The sequence below is a fragment of the Leiobunum rupestre genome, chromosome 1 (assembly GCF_980474605.1).
Source record: "Leiobunum rupestre chromosome 1, qqLeiRupe1.1.hap1, whole genome shotgun sequence".
In the NCBI taxonomy this organism is placed as follows: Eukaryota; Metazoa; Arthropoda; class Arachnida; order Opiliones; family Sclerosomatidae; genus Leiobunum; species Leiobunum rupestre.
In genome coordinates this window covers 25,163,703-25,183,558 of record NC_143384.1, presented here as the reverse complement: position 1 = coordinate 25,183,558, position 19,856 = coordinate 25,163,703, and the positions used below count along the sequence as shown (strand labels likewise).

General features: G+C 35.9%; 1 protein-coding gene across 1 annotated transcript; it reads left to right on the top strand.

Moving 5' to 3' along the window:
- The first annotated feature begins 15,776 nt into the window (after positions 1–15,776).
- On the top strand, positions 15,777–18,833 carry LOC149961974 (uncharacterized). Its single transcript, XM_090177743.1, has 2 exons — positions 15,777–16,031; positions 16,989–18,833. Exon 2 carries the CDS (start codon positions 17,003–17,005, stop codon positions 18,722–18,724), a length of 1,722 nt encoding a protein of 573 aa, XP_090033869.1. The 5' UTR covers positions 15,777–16,031; positions 16,989–17,002; the 3' UTR covers positions 18,725–18,833.
- Positions 18,834–19,856: the final 1,023 nt, after the last annotated feature.

The window sequence follows — 19,856 nt, the reverse complement described above, 5'->3', positions numbered from 1 at the left end:
ACGATAGAGGCCAGGTACGATAGAGGCCAGGTACGATAGTATCCAGGTACGATAGAGGCCAGGTACGATAGAGGCCAGGTACGATAGGGGGCCAGGTACGATAGAGGCCAGGTACGATAGAGGCCAGGTACGATAGAGGCCAGGTACGATAGAGTCCAGGTACGATAGAGGCCAGGTACGATAGAGGCCAGGTACGATAGAGGCCAGGTACGATAGAGGCCAGGTACGATAGAGGCCAGGTACGATAGTAGCCAGGTACGATAGAGGCCAGGTACGATAGAGGCCAGGTACGATAGAGGCCAGGTACGATAGGGGGCCAGGTACGATAGAGGCCAGGTACGATAGGGGGCCAGGTACGATAGAGGCCAGGTACGATAGGGGGCCAGGTACGATAGGGGGCCATGTACGATAGAGGCCAGGTACGATAGAGGGCCAGGTACGATAGGGGCCAGGTACGATAGGGGGCCAGGTACGATAGAGGCCAGGTACGATAGGGGGCCAGGTACGATAGGGGGCCAGGTACGATAGGGGGCCAGGTACGATAGGGGGCCAGGTACGATAGATGCCAGGTACGATAGGGGGCCAGGTACGATAGAGGCCAGGTACGATAGGGGGCCAGGTACGATAGAGGCCAGGTACGATAGGGGGACAGGTACGATAGGGGGCCAGGTACGATAGAGGCCAGGTACGATATGGGGCCAGGTACGATAGAGGGCCAGGTACGATAGGGGGCCAGGTACGATAGAGGCCAGGTACGATAGGGGGCCAGGTACGATAGGGGGCCAGGTACGATAGAGGCCAGGTACGATAGGGGGCCAGGTACGATAGGGGCCCATCGGATTGCCCTTTATCAGAACTCCCACTTGGAAAATGTCGGTTCGAAAGGCCCACGATGAAGAAAAAATCCCCTGGGCCCGAAATTTCTCAGCACGGCCCTGCCTGGATTTCGAGCCTTTGAGATTGATTTTACATCAGGTATCACGATTTTCAAGCTGATTTCAAGATTCTCATAAAATATTTTCGACTTTTTGGGACTTTGCCGAATACCAAATCTCTCGTTGATAGTACAAATTTATTTTGAACCGTGTTTTTTAATTTATAAATAAAATATAGATCGTGATCTAATAGATCAAATAATCAAAATTAAGAATTCGGTGGAAAACCCCTTTAACCAGTGGGGGGATAACTTGCAATCTCTACGCAAAAGGAGTTGTTCCGAGTTTTCACCCAGGCCACAAGCTGGGATCGGACCCGGCTCCTCTCGCTGCGAGGCGAAAGTGCTAACCACTCAGCAATGCGAACGCGTCAACTTCGGGAGTAAATTTTCCCTGACATTCCGTGCTTTAGGCATCAGGCGGCTCAGTCCACAATTAAGGGAATTGTCCGAAACTGGAGACTTAATTCAAATCCGACAAAAGAGAAATTAGCCAAGAAAAGGAGATTTCATATTATATATCAGAATCCAAAGCGAAGACAGTCCAAGTTTCAAATTTATGACATTAGCAGATGAATAGATGTCCTCTTTAAACCGCCGTCTCCTGCCGAAATTCCTTGACCTGTATTTGCCTCCTATGCGTCTTTTCATTTCCCCGTTCGCGTGAATGAGCAGCTTTGGACGACCAAGAAGCCTTTTAAGCCTCTTTTGTTCATTTTTCACTTTTTGTTTAAGCGATAGAGAATGAAAATTTTAAAGCCCAAATTTGGCCCATTCCTTATCAGATTCTGGACGTTTTATCAGTTTAAATTCTTCACTCATTTGCTTCCAAAAATTTAGGTCAGACACAATTAAGGTTTATATACAAAGTTGGTTTTAAGAAGTAGATTAATCAAAAATTTGTTATTCCGATAATAATTTTTAGTTTTTTGGAGGAAGGGAAAATTACGTATTGCAGCCAAAATATAAAATGATTAAAGGAGATAATTTTCAGGAATTGATCCAAGGTATACAGTTTTAAAGATTTTTTAAGATGGAGTTCACCATTTTTTAGGTCGAAATTTCTCTGTTTATTATAGTAGCTATTTGTATTATATGATTCTACTATATTTTTTAAATACAAAATTTTGAAGGTCGAGATTAGTATTTTGAAGGTCCAGAGAAATATTTTGAAGGTTAAGATAAACAGTTTGAAGGTTAATATAAACAATTTGAAGGTTAAGATAAACATTTTGAAGGTTAAGATAAACAATTTGAAGGTTAAGATAAACATTTTGAAGGTTAATATAAACAATTTGAAGATTAAGATAAACATTTTGAAGGTTAATATAAACAATTTGAAGATTAAGATAAACATTTTGAAGGTTAAGATAAACATTAGTATTTTGAAGGTCGAGATAAACATTTTGAAGATCGAAATAAACATTTTGAAGATCGAAATAAACGTTTTGAAGATCGAAATAAACATTTTGAAGATCGAAATAAATATTTTGAAGGCCAATATAAACATTTAGAAGATCGAAATAAACATTTTGAAGATCGAAATAAACATTTTGAAGATTGAAGTAAATATTTTGAAGGTTAAGATAAACATTTTGAAGATCGAAATAAACATTTTGAAGATGGAAATAAACATTTTGAAGATCGAAATAAACATTTTGAAGATCGAAATAAACATTTTGAAGATCGAAATAAACATTTAGAAGATCGAAATAAACATTTTTAAGATCGAAATAAATATTTTGAAGGTTGAAATAAACATTTTGAAGATCGAAATAAATATTTTGAAGGCCAAAATAAACAATTTGAAGGTCGAAATAAACATTTTGAATATTGAAATAAATATTTTGAAGGTTGTGATAAACATTTAAGATCGAGAAAGCTCATTTGGACATTTCTGGTTCTAAAAAGAATATTAAATATGAGTAATTATCATGTTTCATATGATTAGAGTTTAGTTCTAATTTACTAAAATAAATTTACTTTGAGTTGAAGCTCTTAAAATTAATTTCCACTTGTAGAATATTATCTCCTCCACGTTTTAAAATAGTCTAGACAATTTTAAATTAAATAGTTCCTTAGTTGAAACGAATTAAAAGATAACCCTCAAGAGATATAAACAAGTTAGATTCGCGCCAAACAAACTTTGAGTCCTTGCATTGTATACCATTTATTATTTCACATGTTAGACGGATGAAATTTGCTAAACTCTAGTTAGTTTACAATAAGTTGAAAAAAATTTAGATGTAAATCTCGGGAAAAATTGCCATTTAAAAACATTTCCTTATTGCTAGGGTTCTTGAACCCTTTCAAACGGTCTTACGACCCTGTTCAAAACTATTCTTAACCACATAAAATTATGTCCGACATGTCATAGTTCAAAGAGCCCAATGGTGACGACTGTGTCCTAAACATTTTGTTACCATAGCACAATTAATTTCTTCGATTTGAAAATTGTGGTCAGGTCAGCCTTTTTAAGACCTTAATTGATCATATTAGGTGGGGTCCAAGTCGTTTGGACTTAAAAAGTGATTTAGAACAACGTTTCTCGAGAACGGTTTCCAATGACCCTGAAAACATAGTTCAAGGTCTTTCAAATCTACACGGTTAAATGTCCCATAGAAATTTCAAATGATTCTAATAAATAGATTTCTAGTTGTTAATAATTTTTCATATTATTACAACCTATATATGTATACAGGGTGTTTCAAAAGGTTATGCGAATATTTTAAGAAGTTGTATGGGGTGAGTTGAGAAGTATGACTGTTTTTTCCCCATTTTCCTACGATGAGGGAAAAGAGCGCCAGAGAGCTTCAAAGTGTGACCTACTAGCCCCTGGAAGTAAGCTGCAACGAGCAGGGACTTTAATTACTGTTAAAGTTTACTTTTGTACGCTGGTTACCTCGATTTGTTTAAAAAGTACTTTTTTACCTATCACACGAACAAAAACCTTAATGTTCGCATTTCCATGCTGCTTGGTTTTGCGCTCGTTGCAGCCTACTTCCAGGGGCTAATAGGCCTCACTTTGAAGTTCTCTGGCGCTCTTTTCACTCATCGTAGGAAAATGGGGAAAAGACAGGCATACTTCTCAACTCACCCATTATTTTGTACGGGATTTCGGGATTTCGTTGTGATTTTGGGATTTCAATGTTAATTTACAATAGAGAGAGTTAAAAGATTTTGCGATTTTAGACAAAGTGTACGGGATTTTGGTAAATGTCCGACCCCTCGAACTCACCCCCTACTACTCCTTAAAATATTTGCATAACCATTTGAAACACCCTGTATATATACAGGGAAAAATGGATCAGCGACGTGTGAGACGGGCTAAGTACTGTAGTAGACGACAAGGGCTAAAAAGGGATATCTAAAAGACATAAGGAAGCAAGTCTAGCGCGTAAAAATCGTCAAACATGTCAACTAGGCATTAAATGAAAGCGTAGAAAGAAAATGGCGAACGTCTGTCGCGTGAAACAAGTAGGGTAGAAACGCCGGTTTTTCAACTAAACTCGAACCCACGTAACTTAGGTCCCAGGATAAAACTTAACTCGACGTGCGCCTTTGCTAGAACTACCAAGTAAGTCAGTGTATAAAGTGTAACATTGTTTGCTCATTACGTAAGGAGGGAAAAAGTGTACTTTATCCCGTACCGTAGCAAAAAAATGGCACTTTTTGAGAAAAAGCTTTTAAACGAAATGGGGTACTTCACTATCCAGTCTGTTCAACGCGTGTTTAAAACGGCATTAGAACCCTAGTTCTGCTCACAGCATCGCGTAATTTAATGGACAATAAAAATATCTCGACAAGTTACTTAAGGAACTGTTTAACTTAGAAGGATCTCTCAAAATTAATATAGTGTTTTCAGTAATAGAAAATTGAGTGTGAACGCAACTTCTCTGAAGAGCTCAAACGCTTGAAAACCTATAGCAAAACTGATAAGCCGCGTTCACACTAGACACTTAGGAAACGTTTTAAAACGGATTCGAAACATCAAATTTTAAAATTTTGGTGTCGAATGTATTTATGGGATGCCTATTAATACAGTAAGTTGACTCCGAAATTGTTGAATTTTATCTTTCTAAACCGTTTCGAAACGTTTCCAAAGTGCGTAGTGTGAACGCGGCTATATACATGTTTTTATTTTGGGAATTACAAAAATAACCTGTTCACACGGAACTAATTTGTCAAGTTAGCTAACTTAGCTAAGTGCATTTAAGTGTATAAAAAATGTAGCATGCGAATATTCATCGGATTAGTTTTTTATTTATTTCAAATGAGGAAAATATCACAAAATAAACTGAGAAAAACCTTGAATTTCTTGGCCTAAAAATTCGAATATCACAAAAAGAACTGAGGAAAGCCTTGAATTTTTTGGTCTGGATATTCAAATATCACAAAACGAACTGAGGAAAGCCTTCGATTTCATTGCTTTGAACATTGAAATATCACCAAATATACTGGTTTTCTTGGTCTAAAAACTTAAATATAAAACTACTTACAATTAACCGGTTATCTTATAAACCTAAACCTATAGAAATACTTTATTGGTCAAGAAATGATCATCACGATTAACCGAGTTTGTATAACTCCTTAGAATTAATCGGTTATTTTATAAACCTTAACCTATAAAAATACGTTATTGGTCAAGAAATAATCATCACGATTAACCGACTTTGTATAACTCCTTACAAATAACCGGTTATTTTATAAACTTAAACCTTTAGAAATACATTTTCGGTCAAGAAATGATCATCACGATTAACCGACTTTGTATAACTCCTTACAATTAATCGGTTATTTTATAAACGTAAACCTATTGAAATACATTATTGGTCAAGAAACGATCATCACGATTAACCGACTAGATAAAACTCCTTACAATTAATCGGTTTTTTTATAAACGTAAACCTATTGAAATACATTATTGGTCAAGAAACGATCATCACGATTAACCGACTAGATAAAACTCCTTACAATTAACCGGTTATTTTATAAATCTAAACCTATAGAAATACATTATTGGTGATAGACCAAAAATGCTTACTCGAAACCTTCGAAAACCGTTTCTTCGAGAAACGGCCATTTTTCAGGTAAATGCACCTTTCGAGAAAATGGAGCTAAATCTTATATTTTAGTATAGACACAGCGGCGAGGCAAGTACGCAAACATCGCGAGGTCGCATCTTCGTAGATTATTTCGCTCGAATCCGCAGCCAGAACAATCCTATTATTGCGCAAAGCCGATCGGAATATTGAAACGCGGCGGCTAATACAAACATACTACACGTTACTACAATAACAAACTGTACTTTTGGCCGATTCGTACGAACTGAGTGATACAAACCGTACCCCGATCCCCCGTTTCCACCGAACTACCGAGGGGAACTCCCAACATTTATTCTATTTCAGATATCCAATTTCTGGGGGCCTTCGCTCGCTAATAGGCTGATAATAGGAGGCGCCAAAGACATCAACACAAATCAGCCTTCTTACAAATGATCGGAAGTGCTGAGGAGAATCAAAAACTATCCAGCCAGATACAATCTCACTCGATTTGACCCAAATTGTCTCGCGAAAAACCCCGAAAAATCATCATTCGCAGTTACAATTGGTGTTTCTATTTTCTAAATGGAGAAAGTTTCCGTAATAACGTTATACGTTCTTGCTGAGACATGATCAGTAAAAATTGCAAAAAGAGAAACTCGAAATAATGGCAATATACAGGGTGTATCGGATTGCTCTAGCAGGTAATGTTTTTCGAAGAAAATTGGAAAAGTAAAATATAGAAATTTTCTAAGAATTTAAGTTAACTACTAAATTTTAATAACTCTTTTTTTTAAGAAATAAAATAGCTCTTTATATGCAACACGTTTTGAAATTTTTAATGTTTAGGCTTAGTTTCTCTTTTAGATATAACAGTCGCCAGCCAGATTTCCCGCACGGTACTGATGAGTTCCAAATAGAACCAAACCGGTCTACCGTTGGAATTTCTGGCTATTTTATTTAGTTTTTATGTAGTTTATTCCTCAAAGATCTATTTGATCCGAGATTCGCGTTTTCTGTTTGCTCGAAGACCTATTGGTACGAGTTATTAGTAAGTTTTTTAATTTCTTCAAATTTGTTTAGGGTTTAGCTATATTATCCCTTTTAATTATGGACTAATCTACTTTTTCGCGTATTTTATCATCCTTCGCACAGTCCATAGGTGGTTTCACGAGACCCTCTACACGGAAATATTAGGTAGCGCGCGCTCCAATAAATAACACTTTTTACACAGAACTGGTATGCGTATACACTCTTTTACCTAGGAGCAACAAACACAAGGAGAACGCAGCTAGCCTTTAAACACGCTAACGAAGGGTTGTGTACGAATTTCATTGGACGAGCGTCACGAGCCTTGACGCTGAACGTTTTACGGGCGGGGCGGAGAAGACAATTACCGAATTTTCCCCTTCCGACGGCAGCAGGTGCTAAAGCGTCTAGCCAATGAAAAACGTACACTAGAAAATGCACGACTTTTGACGGGTTGCGTTCTCCTTGTGTGGGGTGTTGTGTTTGTTGCTCCTAGCTTTTACGAAGTCGACCATTTCATTACAGGCCTAATTGAAAATAGTACAGGCAAGGGCGCCTGCACGTGCTCATCAGCTCGAGACGTCGCGTGCACTTGACCGCGTGAAGCGGCCTTGCATGCGCTATTGGAAAACAGACCTGTAATAAAATGGCAGCTCTCACAAATAAGGATATAAAAGAGTGTATATATTATTTTATATAAAGAGCTATTGTGACTTGAGTGGTGAAAATGGCGTTATCAACCTTCAAAATGTTAATCTCGGAAATATATTAAAATTTAATAACAAAAAAAGACTATAAATACCGCCATCTTGACCTTGACAATGGTGATCTCCAAAATATGTTAAAATTTTATAACAAGAAATAACTACTATTAACATTGATTAAAATTAATTAAATAAACATGGCCATCTTGACCTTGACAATGGTGATCTACACCTTCAAAGTGTTTATAACGAAATATACTAAGACTAAATAACAAGAAATACACTATAAATAACGCCATCTTGACCTTGACAATGGTGATCTATACCTTTAAATTGTTTATAACGAAATAAACTAAGGCTAAATAACCATAAATAAATTATAAATAGCATCATCTTGACCTTCAAAATTGCACTCTATTAAAACGGAACTTTGGGTACCGCTTCGTCTTGACCAAAGATGAAGAATAAACGGAAATCTTACCCTTCAGTATCATGTCAATTTTCCAAATCTAACATAATATTTTAAAACTTGAAACGCTAAGCCTTTGATATTCTTGAACGACTCCATTTGATAAAAGTAAAGGTAATTTTAATAAACAACTACGTATCAAATTATAATAAATCTATATTATATCCTATATTTTATTTAAAATCTGTTAATTTTACACTGAAACATGTTTTAACACTTTTAGCAGCCATATTTAATTATTTTTAAATCGAAACTTTTTACGTGAATGTTTAAAAGGCAGCGCCATCTTGAATTATTTTCATATACTAAATCGAAAGCAATCTTAAAAATTTCGCAAGAACATTGATGTTAGATAGTTTTTCTTCCGTTTTTAAAAACCATCAAGTTCGCGAGGTTTCAAGAAAACTCGCAGGTCAGTATTTCAAATTTGTTAATAACAATTGTTGAAATTTGAAAAATGCACTGACCAAAAAGACAATATTTAGTAAATTGTGATATCGAACTTCAAACTGTTTACGTAAATATACATAAATATTATAATAAAAATAATAGTTGACTTTATAAAAAAAAATTGGTCTTGCCCAGCTTGTTAAAATGTTGCTCTTACGTCACAAGACACAGCTTTATTGGTATATTCTTCGCACGAGCGATTTGCACGCGCTCTAGAAAAACCTATATTTTTCGCGCTCGTAGCCTCGTAATTGCGTAAGAGCTAGGAGCAACAAACACAAGGAGAACGCAGCTAGCCTTTAAACAAGCTAACGCCATGTTGTGTACAAATTTCATTGGACGAGCCTCAAAATTGTAATTTATGAATGGCAAACTTTCAAAATTCACGCTAGATGGCGGGAACATTCTGTCTACGATTTTCCGGGTGTTGGGTACCTTATCAAACAGAGTTTAGCTTATATACTAGATATGTTAAGCCCGCGCTAGGAAACGAGTAGGGGGAATTTGTAGGGTAAACAGTCTGCCCGCAATAAAGCTACGACCCCTTAACCTACACGTTCCTCGTAGACGTTTTCAAGCGCCGGCTTAACCTTACGACAAGCGTATATAAATTCATATCAGAAATTCCCTTAAGAAAACTAGCAACGGCGAGACTTTTGAGGATAAAGACCAGACGCGCATAAAAAGCTTACACGTGTTGTCAAAATCCAAAAGTCGAAACGTCTACAGCCCGTTAACAGACAGACAGACCGACAGACATTTTTCTCAATGTCCAGCCTCCTCGGAGCACGCTAACACCGAAAGAAAAACTAAAAATCAGACGGTGGAAAGTTGGTAGCGATTTAGATCGACGGTTGCTAAGTTTAAAAAATCACCCGGTTCGCGTCGCTTAGATACTTTTCAAAGCGGCGAAAAGTGGTCCTGGAACCATAGCTTGGAAATGGTCGGTCAGGGATAAGGTTTAGGGTCGTTATGTATGTTAAGCCCATTTTGCATTGACAAGCGAAGTTGATGATTTTTACAGGAACTTAGAACTTTCTATCACTACGTCAAAGTTTCTTATATTTTTATTTTTCGGGCGTTGAAAAGCTTTACTCGCTTACTTTGCCATATAGACAAAAAACCTTACTCTTAAAGCGGAAGTGACGTAACTATAAATTTAAGGCTTTTTAAAATTTATATATTTTAATTTCAAAAATTGAAGAGTTTGCTAAGCCAAATACATTAACGATGGCAGCTACTGTTATATGCTACTACCATAAGTCTATAATTATATTTCATAAGTGTGCTAGTTAATCTAAATAACCAATAATCACTCTAACGTGTAGTGACGTAGAATTTATGTCATATCCAAAAATATAAGCGCCTCTAGCGAGTAAAATGGGCAACTTAAATCAAACTATGACGCCTGGACACACCTACCTGCACGAGCTCACTGTGACGACAACGCAAAGAGTACGCATTATCGAAATGGCTCTCAAGGAACGCACGCACTTTTGTGAATCGTAATTATAAACCTTTGTTACTACTACCAACCTAGAGTAACCACTGTATATTTCTACCAATTAGATTAAAATTAGAGATAATATTCTTTATATCGTTTTAATGTATGCTACAGCCAGAATAATCATGTTAAGATGGCGGCTATAACTTTAGATGCCGAATACCGTTGGAAATCCCGACACCTCACTGTTGGAAGTTTTTCAACATTATTTTTATAGCAAAATAGTATGTTTCGTTACACTGAGTCACTGACAATGTGGATAATAATTTAGTTTTGTAAATTATTGTTGATAATTTAGTATTTAAAATTATCTACAAAATTTACCATATTTAACATTTTGTACCAAATTACGTTCTGTTATAAAATGGAAAAAAAGGTTAATATTAAAAACTTGTTGAGGTTAACGGTAATAGTTAGTGTAGGGAGCTGTTGGCTCGCGTGGCATGAAGGGCTTGCCACCACCCTCCTACGCATTGTAACCCGGCCACCTGAATTAAAAGGCTTCAAAAGTCGCTAGATGACTTAGGCCTAAGGTGGTGCCTTGGGTATTAGCCTAGCTGATTATTATTATAATTATTTAGAAAATTAAATTTACTAGTTTTAAATAATAGGAAATACCGTTACGGTATAAAATGGAAAAAGTTGTAAATAGAGTAAATAAGGGTAAATAATAAATTACCAAAACTTATTAATGAAAATTCATTTTACGAGTAATAAATAATGGTAGATAACGTTCTGGTATAAAATGGAAAAAGTTGTAAATAGAGTAAATAAGGGTAAATAATAAATTACCAAAACTTATTAATGAAAATTCATTTTACGAGTAATAAATAATGGTAGATAACGTTCTGGTATAAAATGGAAAAAGTTGTAAATAGAGTAAATAAGGGTAAATAATAAATTACCAAAACTTATTAATGAAAATTCATTTTACGAGTAATAAATAATGGTAGATAACGTTCTGGTATAAAATGGAAAAAGTTGTAAATAGAGTAAATAAGGGTAAATAATAAATTACCAAAACTTATTAATGAAAATTCATTTTACGAGTAATAAATAATGGTAGATAACGTTCTGGTATAAAATGGAAAAAGTTGTAAATAGAGTAAATAAGGGTAAATAATAAATAAACATTGATTATTTACCAAAATTAATTTTAAAAATGGTAAATAACGTTATGTTATACAATGCAAAATGCGGTAAATATGGAAAATAAGAGTAAATAGTATATTACCAACAATTATTTAGAAAAATTAAATTTACCAGTTGTAAATAATGGTAAATATCGTTACGGTATAAAATGTAAAAGGTGGTAAATAAATATTTAATAATAAATTACGAACAAAATTACATTTATATCCACATTTATTTACCACAATTTATTACTTATCAAATAGCACTTCGCAACATTGGAGATACGCTAATTTGCCTCTAAGGCATTGAGATGTTGGAAGCAAAGGCTTAAACTGATTTTCTTTGGAGGGGAGAAATGTATAAATACAAGCCAAGGGATAACTCTCTAAACATTTAAGAAAGAGAGAATATGTCAAGAACCTTTTTATATAATAAAAAATCTTATTTTTTACGTATATAAACTTTAAAAAAAGATTATTTATGTCTGGCCTACTTTTGTCTTTAAATAAAGCTACCGGTAATAAATTATATCCTTTACTGAGTCAAACACACATGGCGTAGCGGTATTTAAACCAATATATATTTAAGACGTTTCAAAATTAAAAAAAGTGTAAGAAATATACTTATTTCAAAGTGGTCGAGTTATGTTTGACCTTAGACCAAGGTCTAAGGTTTGACGTTGAAATATAACAAAATAGCATTTACTATTGTCAAAAGTCTATAATAACCCCCTTTGAGAGGAAGTATGAAAGTTCCATGAGCCGCCATGTTAAAAATCGCAAACAACAATTTGGACATAAAATTTCAAAATAAAAGCTTGGAAGATATTATTATCAACAAATACTTCGCCGTTGTAAAAGCAGAGTCTATCTTTAGAAGCAGTGGCGACATCTCCCGTTGCTCATTATGAATTTGTGCTATTGCTAAGCAAAGGCTTAACTTAAAAACCAGCAACGACATCACACGCATCCCAGTTCCCACCTTTCAGTGGTGTAACTAGGCCAATGCACTCCGTGGGCCCTACGTTATTTATAAGGGCCCACGACGGGTACATCTTTCTATTTTGTATTGGGGGCCCAATATTCCTAGCTACGCCACTGGTACCTTTGTTGAAGGCTTAATAATAATAATTATCAGTTGGGCTAATACCCAAGGCACCACCATAGACCCAAGTCATCTAGCGACTTATAATGCCTTAAACAGGTGGCCGGGTTACTACTAGGGTACATACCCATTCGATCGAAATCCCATGGGACCGAATTCAATATGTTTCCGAAATATAGCCCAAAAGGCGGATTCGGTTCATTGGGACCTTTTGTTTTGTTTTTTACTTCTGCCATGGGGTTCCACGATGTCACTTGGATGTAGGTTAGGTTAGGTTAGGTTAGGTTAGGTTAGGTTAGGTTAGTTGCAAAATTGGGCTGTACACCGCACAATTGGGCTATTTTCGATCGATTGGGACTCAATGTTAAATCGTTTTCGAATGAATGGGATTTCGGTCGAATGGGCCCAAAGCTACTACTAGTGACTCGAGGGAAAACCCCTGAAACCAGTGGGGAGAGAACATGCAAACTCAACACGGAAGGAGTGGTTCCGAGATTTGACCCAGTGCCACAAGCTGAAATCAAACCCAGCTCCTCTTGTTGCGAAGAGAAAGTCTAAATCGCGCCATCTATATTATAAAAACAGTACTTGGTCCAAAAGAAACGCAAAATCAAAGGAAAAAGTATTAATTTATGACCTAAAAATAGGCCTTATCTCAGCAGACCAATTTGGCCCTAAAATAGGAGTAGAGAAATGGCGATTTTCGCCATCAGCGCTTTTCTTCACCTACCGGTCGTTTTCCGAACTTTATATAAAGAATAAGAACAATATATTCAGATTGTTTCACACAGGCCGTGTTTTATGACCTATTTCGCCGAAGCAAATCGCTACGGAAAAGATAAACTGCCTTCTCATATTTTCGAGTTTCCTTTTCCCCCCAAGTTTACTTTATTGTTCAGCCAAACCTAGACGTGATAGTTTATAGCGCTTTTAAGTTAAGCTGTTGCCTTCTAATATTTTCCACACCGTACTTCGATGTTCAGCGCGGCAGGTTAAGCGTATAGTGGTAAATTAACTTTTACCAAGCTTCGAAGCTAATTGCCCGAATATTTAGGAATATTAAAAAGTAAAACTTCTCTACCAAGATCGTAAATTTGGTTGTAAAAATTTTGCCTTTTCGCTAGGCGTGACACTTGGATTAATTTTTTTTATTTTTTTCTTGAAAAAAGAGTTAAATTGGTGTGGATTAAATTAATAGTTTTGGGCCGTTGTACCTTTGAATTTTGCAACTTTTCGATAAGAAACACAATAAGTTAATTTTTTGAGTTCACCTATTTGCTCAGTGATTCGTTAAATTGGATGGTGGTAATAAATTTTTAATTAGTTTCGTTAGGATGGGAGCTAGTAAAATATTAAAATCCACAAAAAAGTCGAGACTGTGAGCCGTCGAAGCTAGAGGTTATTTTAAAAAGATTGAAATAAATTTTATTGTGAATCTAAACCCTCTTTTAGGTCTCCTTATTAATTTTTGTTGCTTTCGGTTGATCAACTTAATTGGAACAAGAATGTGTTTAGCCGAACCGAGAATATGCAGTTTGAAAAAAAAGATGATATTTGCAGCTTCCTATCCTCTGCTATCCTGAATATATTCTTGGTTGGATTTATTTTAAGATGAAGGATTTGCAAGGCGGTTTGTTATTTTGGTAAAACTATTTTGAAATGTAGAAGCTAAGATAGAAAAAATATTTATGAAATTTAACGATGTAATTAAACGGATTTATATTAAAATATTATTTTAAATTTTTTTAAATGAAAAATAAAGCTTTAAAAAATGTTAATTGGAGGAAAAAGAAAGGAGTCGTTTTGTCCAACAATTATCACGGTTCATCGTCCTCCTCATATCATAAAAAATACCCGGTGTTTGCACACTTTTAGAAATACTTGCTGTTAGGCCCCACTTGGTATCACGGTTAAAAATGTTGTACAGTATAACCATAAATATAAATAACCCATGAATATTCCACTGGAATACCCTAGGATCTAGGGCCTAGGTCATCTCCAGCGACGCGTGGGGCGGAGCCAATTTATAGTGACGTAGTCGAAGTAGAACTCAGCTGAATCAGCTGTTATTTATAAGCAGTCGAAGCATTAGTTCCTAAAATGACGCGTTATGGTTAGGTTACCTTTTTGCAGTATTTATCCCGAATCTATTTAATTAAATAAATTAAATATATTCATTTATTTATTTAATATTATTAATAGAATAGTTATTATTATAATAAAATTACAACAGAATAGTTATTATTATAATAAAATTACAACAGAATAGTTATTATTATAATAAAATTACAACAGAATTGTTATTATTATAATAAAATTACAACAGAATTGTTATTATTATAATAAAATTACAACAGAATAGTTATTATTATAATAAAATTACAACAGAATAGTTATTATTATAATAAAATTACAACAGAATAGTTATTATTATAATAAAATTACAACAGAATTGTTATTATTATAATAAAATTACAACAGAATTGTTATTATTATAATAAAATTACAACAGAATTGTTATTATTGTAATAAAATTACATCAGAGTTGTTATTATTATAATAAAATTACAAGATAATAGTTATTATTATAATAAAATTACAACAGAATTGTTATTATTATAATAAAATTACAACAGAGTTGTTATTATTATATTAAAATTTCAACAGAATAGTTATTATTCTAATAAAATTACAACATAATTTACTATTTAATATTAATAATATGGCAAACAGTCAATTAGCGAGGCTTAGCTTTTCACAGATAGTTTGTATGTTTAAATGGTTAAAAACATCACAGGTACTTGATAGAATCGCTTTCAAAAGATCGAAGTTACATTCTTTCATTTTGTATTTGTATTCTAGAAATTTTTATAACTATAAACCTTATTAGTAACAAAATAACGCGAACCATCCGTGATAAATAATTTCGCGGTAACTTTGCTCTAGTAAACTATCTTGCACCAAAATGACATTATTTACGAATTCGCTCTAGTTGGCTTAAAAAAAGTAAATCACTCGTTCTCTTGGGGTATACCGTGGCTAATGATACAGTTAAATATTCTTGGGTTAAATAGATTCATGTTACAACTCCTGACAGTTTTCTCCTTCATATTGTTTACTTTTTTTCCAATTTTGAAATAATAATTGATTAAATGTTGATAAACTTAGTAATAGGAACCGAAACAAATATTTTTTATTTACTAATAAATTGCGGAAATAATCTGCAAAGTTTGCATTTAACAACCGTCATAAACCATAGATATTATTAACTTGGTTCCTTTTTTTAACCTTTGATATAATAATTGATAAAATGTTGATTTTTTTTTTTGATTTTTCATGACTAAACTTAGTAATAGAACAGAAATATATTAAAGTGTTATGACCCACTTGAGCTAACACCTCCGTTGATAACCAATAATCAAACTTCTAAAGGTCGAATTTAGCTGATATCACTGTCTATTTTTCTAACTTATGATAAATTAAAGATATATTTAGTGACGTCAGGTTTGCGATATGTTTGGATGTGTTGATATCGCTTTGGTCGAGTTGCGTTGAGAAATTTGTTTGCCACTGGTCAGCGGATTAAAATATTTGTGCTGCCGACCAAAAAATCAATATTTTCGTAAAAGGATTAGAAGAGTTCAAGACACAGTCTTCGTAGGTAAGTTTCAATTTATTAACAATTATTAAAGATGTACAATTTATGCTAGTTTTGAAAAGCCCTTGATAATAATAATAATAATAATAATAATAATAATAATAATAATAATAATCAGCTAGGCTAATACCCATGGCACCACGTTTGACCTAAATCATCGAGCGACTTTTAAAGCCATTAATTCAGGGTTACAATGCGTAGGAGGGTGGTGGCAAGCCCTTCATGCCACGCGAGTCAACAGCTCCCGACACTTAATATTACCGTTAACCTTACAATGCAAAAAACCGTTTATTAATTTTAAATAAAGTATTTAAGTTGCACGTACACGAGGCGGGCAAAATATATTTACATTATCAAGGTGAATCCTAGAGAAGACTCGGTTAAACACTGTTTTCGATGCCAAAAGCTAATTTCATTTGTTAAATATTTTAACAGTTTAACAGGGATGCTTTTTTTTTGAAATCCACACATCGGTGTCGACCTAAGGCCTTAGACACCAGCACACAATAACCGATTAATCAGGGCGAGATATGTGTAACGGCCACGCCAACGGGGGGGATACGTGGGGACACCCGTGGCGGAAGTATTCCGACCACCCGTTGGGGGATTGGTGGTCGTCCTCACACGGCCATCCACAAACTCTGCCTCCCGGACGCCTGAGATTACAGGAGTGAGCCACTACTCCCGGCTTAACAGGGATGCTTAGCAGTTCACAAGCCAACCTTTAATAGGCGATGCTAAAACGTTTTTCTTTAAAATAAGTGTGATTTAGCACCGCTAGATAAAGACCTTTCATACTAAGGCCGTTGAGAATGAGCCCGGTCCCAGTAAATTACAAATTACGGGCCAAAAAGAAAGCTATTGCAACTGCAAATAGCAATACGTTTTCGTAGAGAAATCCGTGAAAAGCATAATAAGTTTGTTCAAAGCAATCTAACTTTTTAAATTTATTTCCGTTAGTGTCCTTAATCGCGATGGGGTTTGATGACGACTTACTGAAGACTGCTGCAGCGTGGGTAGAAAACCATGCTCTCGCGCTGGAGTTGATAAGACAGGGAGCTGATGTCCTCGCGACCAATTGGAAAGGAGAGACCGCGTTGCATTTAGCGGCCGAAAAGGGCCATCACGACATTTGCAAGACCCTTATGGACCACGGAGCTACGGTTACTTCGACACGCTGTGGCTGGTCTCCTTTGACTGTGGCGGCGGAATATGGGCGAGAGAAGATAGTTCGTCTGTTACTGGAAAAAGGAGCTGACCCGAATTTGGTGACGATGGACCACGGGACGGCGTTGGATATCGCCTTGGCAAAAAATGCCACCGACTCTATCATTTGTCTTCTGGTAGAACACGGAGCGGATGTCAATCGTGTTTGGCAGAAGAGAACGCCGTTACACCGAGCGTGCGAATACCGTCGCAAGAACGTCGTTGAACTTCTCCTTCAAAAAGGAGCCAACATGGAAGCGTTGGATAGAACCGGAAGGAAACCTGTGGACATTGCCAAGAGAAGAGATTATGAAGAAATAGTCGATGTGTTTGAAAAGCGGTACTTACTATGGTTGCGACTGTACCACGCGGCGAGACTTGGTAATTACCAAGAATGCGTGATGCTCTTGGAGCTCAGGGCTCTAGTCAATTCTAGTCAGTTTGGCCTATTTTGCCCTATAGCCGCCGCATCGAATGAAGGTCATTTACAGATCGTTCAACTATTGTTGCAAGAACAAACGTTGACCAACAACAAAGATAACAACGAGCGAAATCCGTTGTATCTGGCGATGAAGAAAGGTCACAATGACGTCGTCTCGTTACTGTTGGACAAAGGAGGAAACGCAAATTTCAAGGTCAACGGTGAAAGTCTCCTCCACTTGGCAACGCGTATGGGCCGTGAAGATCTGATCTGGCTTCTCGTACAAAAAAATGTCGATCCGAACGTCAAGGACAAAGACGGATACACGCCGCTTCAACTGGCCACCATCAATGGAAACCATGACCTGGTCACTTGTTTGATAATGCACGGTGCTAATGTGAACTCCGCTACCATAAATATGGAGACGCCGTTACATTTCGCTTGTTACGGTGGATACGATCAGATTGTCCAGATCCTAGTCGAGAAAGGAGCGAAAACGGACGTCTTAAACCACAAAGACGAAAAACCGTTGGACGTTGTGAACGGCAAGTTGAAGGTCATGGAAAATATAAAGAAACTATTGATACCGTTAAAAGAGAAAGCCCCAGCTCCGATTGAAGAGAGTCCGCAACATCCAGAAACAATGACTGACCATGGTGCTTCCGGTTTGGATTACTCCATTACCATGATTGATCCAAGTGAACTGGACTTAACTAGCGAAACCTTCAAAAACAGCGACTCCCAAGAGCTAAAGTTCAAATTGGACCGACTATCGACTTTCATTTTGAAACTCGACGAGAAGGTAGTAGATCTGGAATTGGCGGAAATCGATTTGGAACTGGAGACGGACGCGTTGAAGAATTTAAATCGGAAAATTGAGAACAATCGGCTTTTGATAGTTCGTAATAACCAAGAATATGTTATCCAAGAACTATCAAGAAGAATGGACGCCACCAAAGAGAAACAGGCCAAACTCGCCGACAATGTTAAAAAGGTTCAAACGGAAATTCGACAATTGAAAATTCGAGTGCAAAACGTATGTCGTGAAATTGCGCGATTTATCAAGTAAACAAAAGTGAAAATGCCATTTCTGAAATGTTATCCATGATAATGTTATTGTACATATTTTAAAACTTCAATATAGTAGCTTTTTTAAAACATTTTTTTTAAATAAACAAATCTATGAACGTATATTACAGTGCTATATGTAAAATGTAATATATTTGGTAAATAAAACATTTTTATACAGTAACCTAACTCCAAAATTGAAACAGTAACCTTTAAGCGTATGAATTTTTATCAAATAATCTAAATGACTGTGACAAAGACCTAAAAAAAATGTTCGGATTTCTAGTTGCGATAACACACAATCCCAGAAATATCCGCTAAACAAATACCGGGAATAATACAGTTTTACCTAACGCTTCTTTAAAAGCAACAGCGATGGGTGCACGCTGTGTCAATATGTCTAAGTTCACTATCAAATAATAGCCCCAAATATTTCCTATATTCTAGGAAGATGTCCCGCAACTTTTGTAAAGAAAAAACTTGAGATTTTAATCTAAAATTAAGGTCAATGCCACTTCATACTTCAAATACATCCAACAAAGTCGACTTCACTCCTTCGTAGGCCTTCAAACATAGTTTAAAGTAACCCTGAATAAAAATCACCGTAGCCCCTTTTTCGCCTCTTTCCCACACATCATTAAAGACCACCAAGAGAAATATTTCATCTACGAACCTAATAGATAACGCGAATTGACAGTTAACGCGAAGGCGTTAGAAATAGCCCTTTACTTCGATAATAACTGTCGGGTGACGTGGGACAAATTTATTCTGAGAATTGCGCATCTTAAAGGCGAGTTTTATCGACCGTGACAGGTGGAATTGGTTAGGCCTTAACAAATGAGTTGGAAGACGCTTTTTACTTGTCAGCGAACAGATGACGGGGATATAGGCAACTCAAAGGCTCGTACAGAGTTTCAAAGGTCCTTTTAGATGGGTAGATGGATAATTAGATAGTCTCTTAATGTTGTTTTTATTAGATTTAAGATGCATCAAAGCCGAGACATGAGACGCCACTGTTTTTATTAGGTAACTGACGTTAATTATCTGGTCTTGCAGACAAAGGCCCACTATTCTGGTTGGGAAAGCGGTGTTTGTACGAAATAATCCAAAGCCATTAGAAATTATTTTGAGAC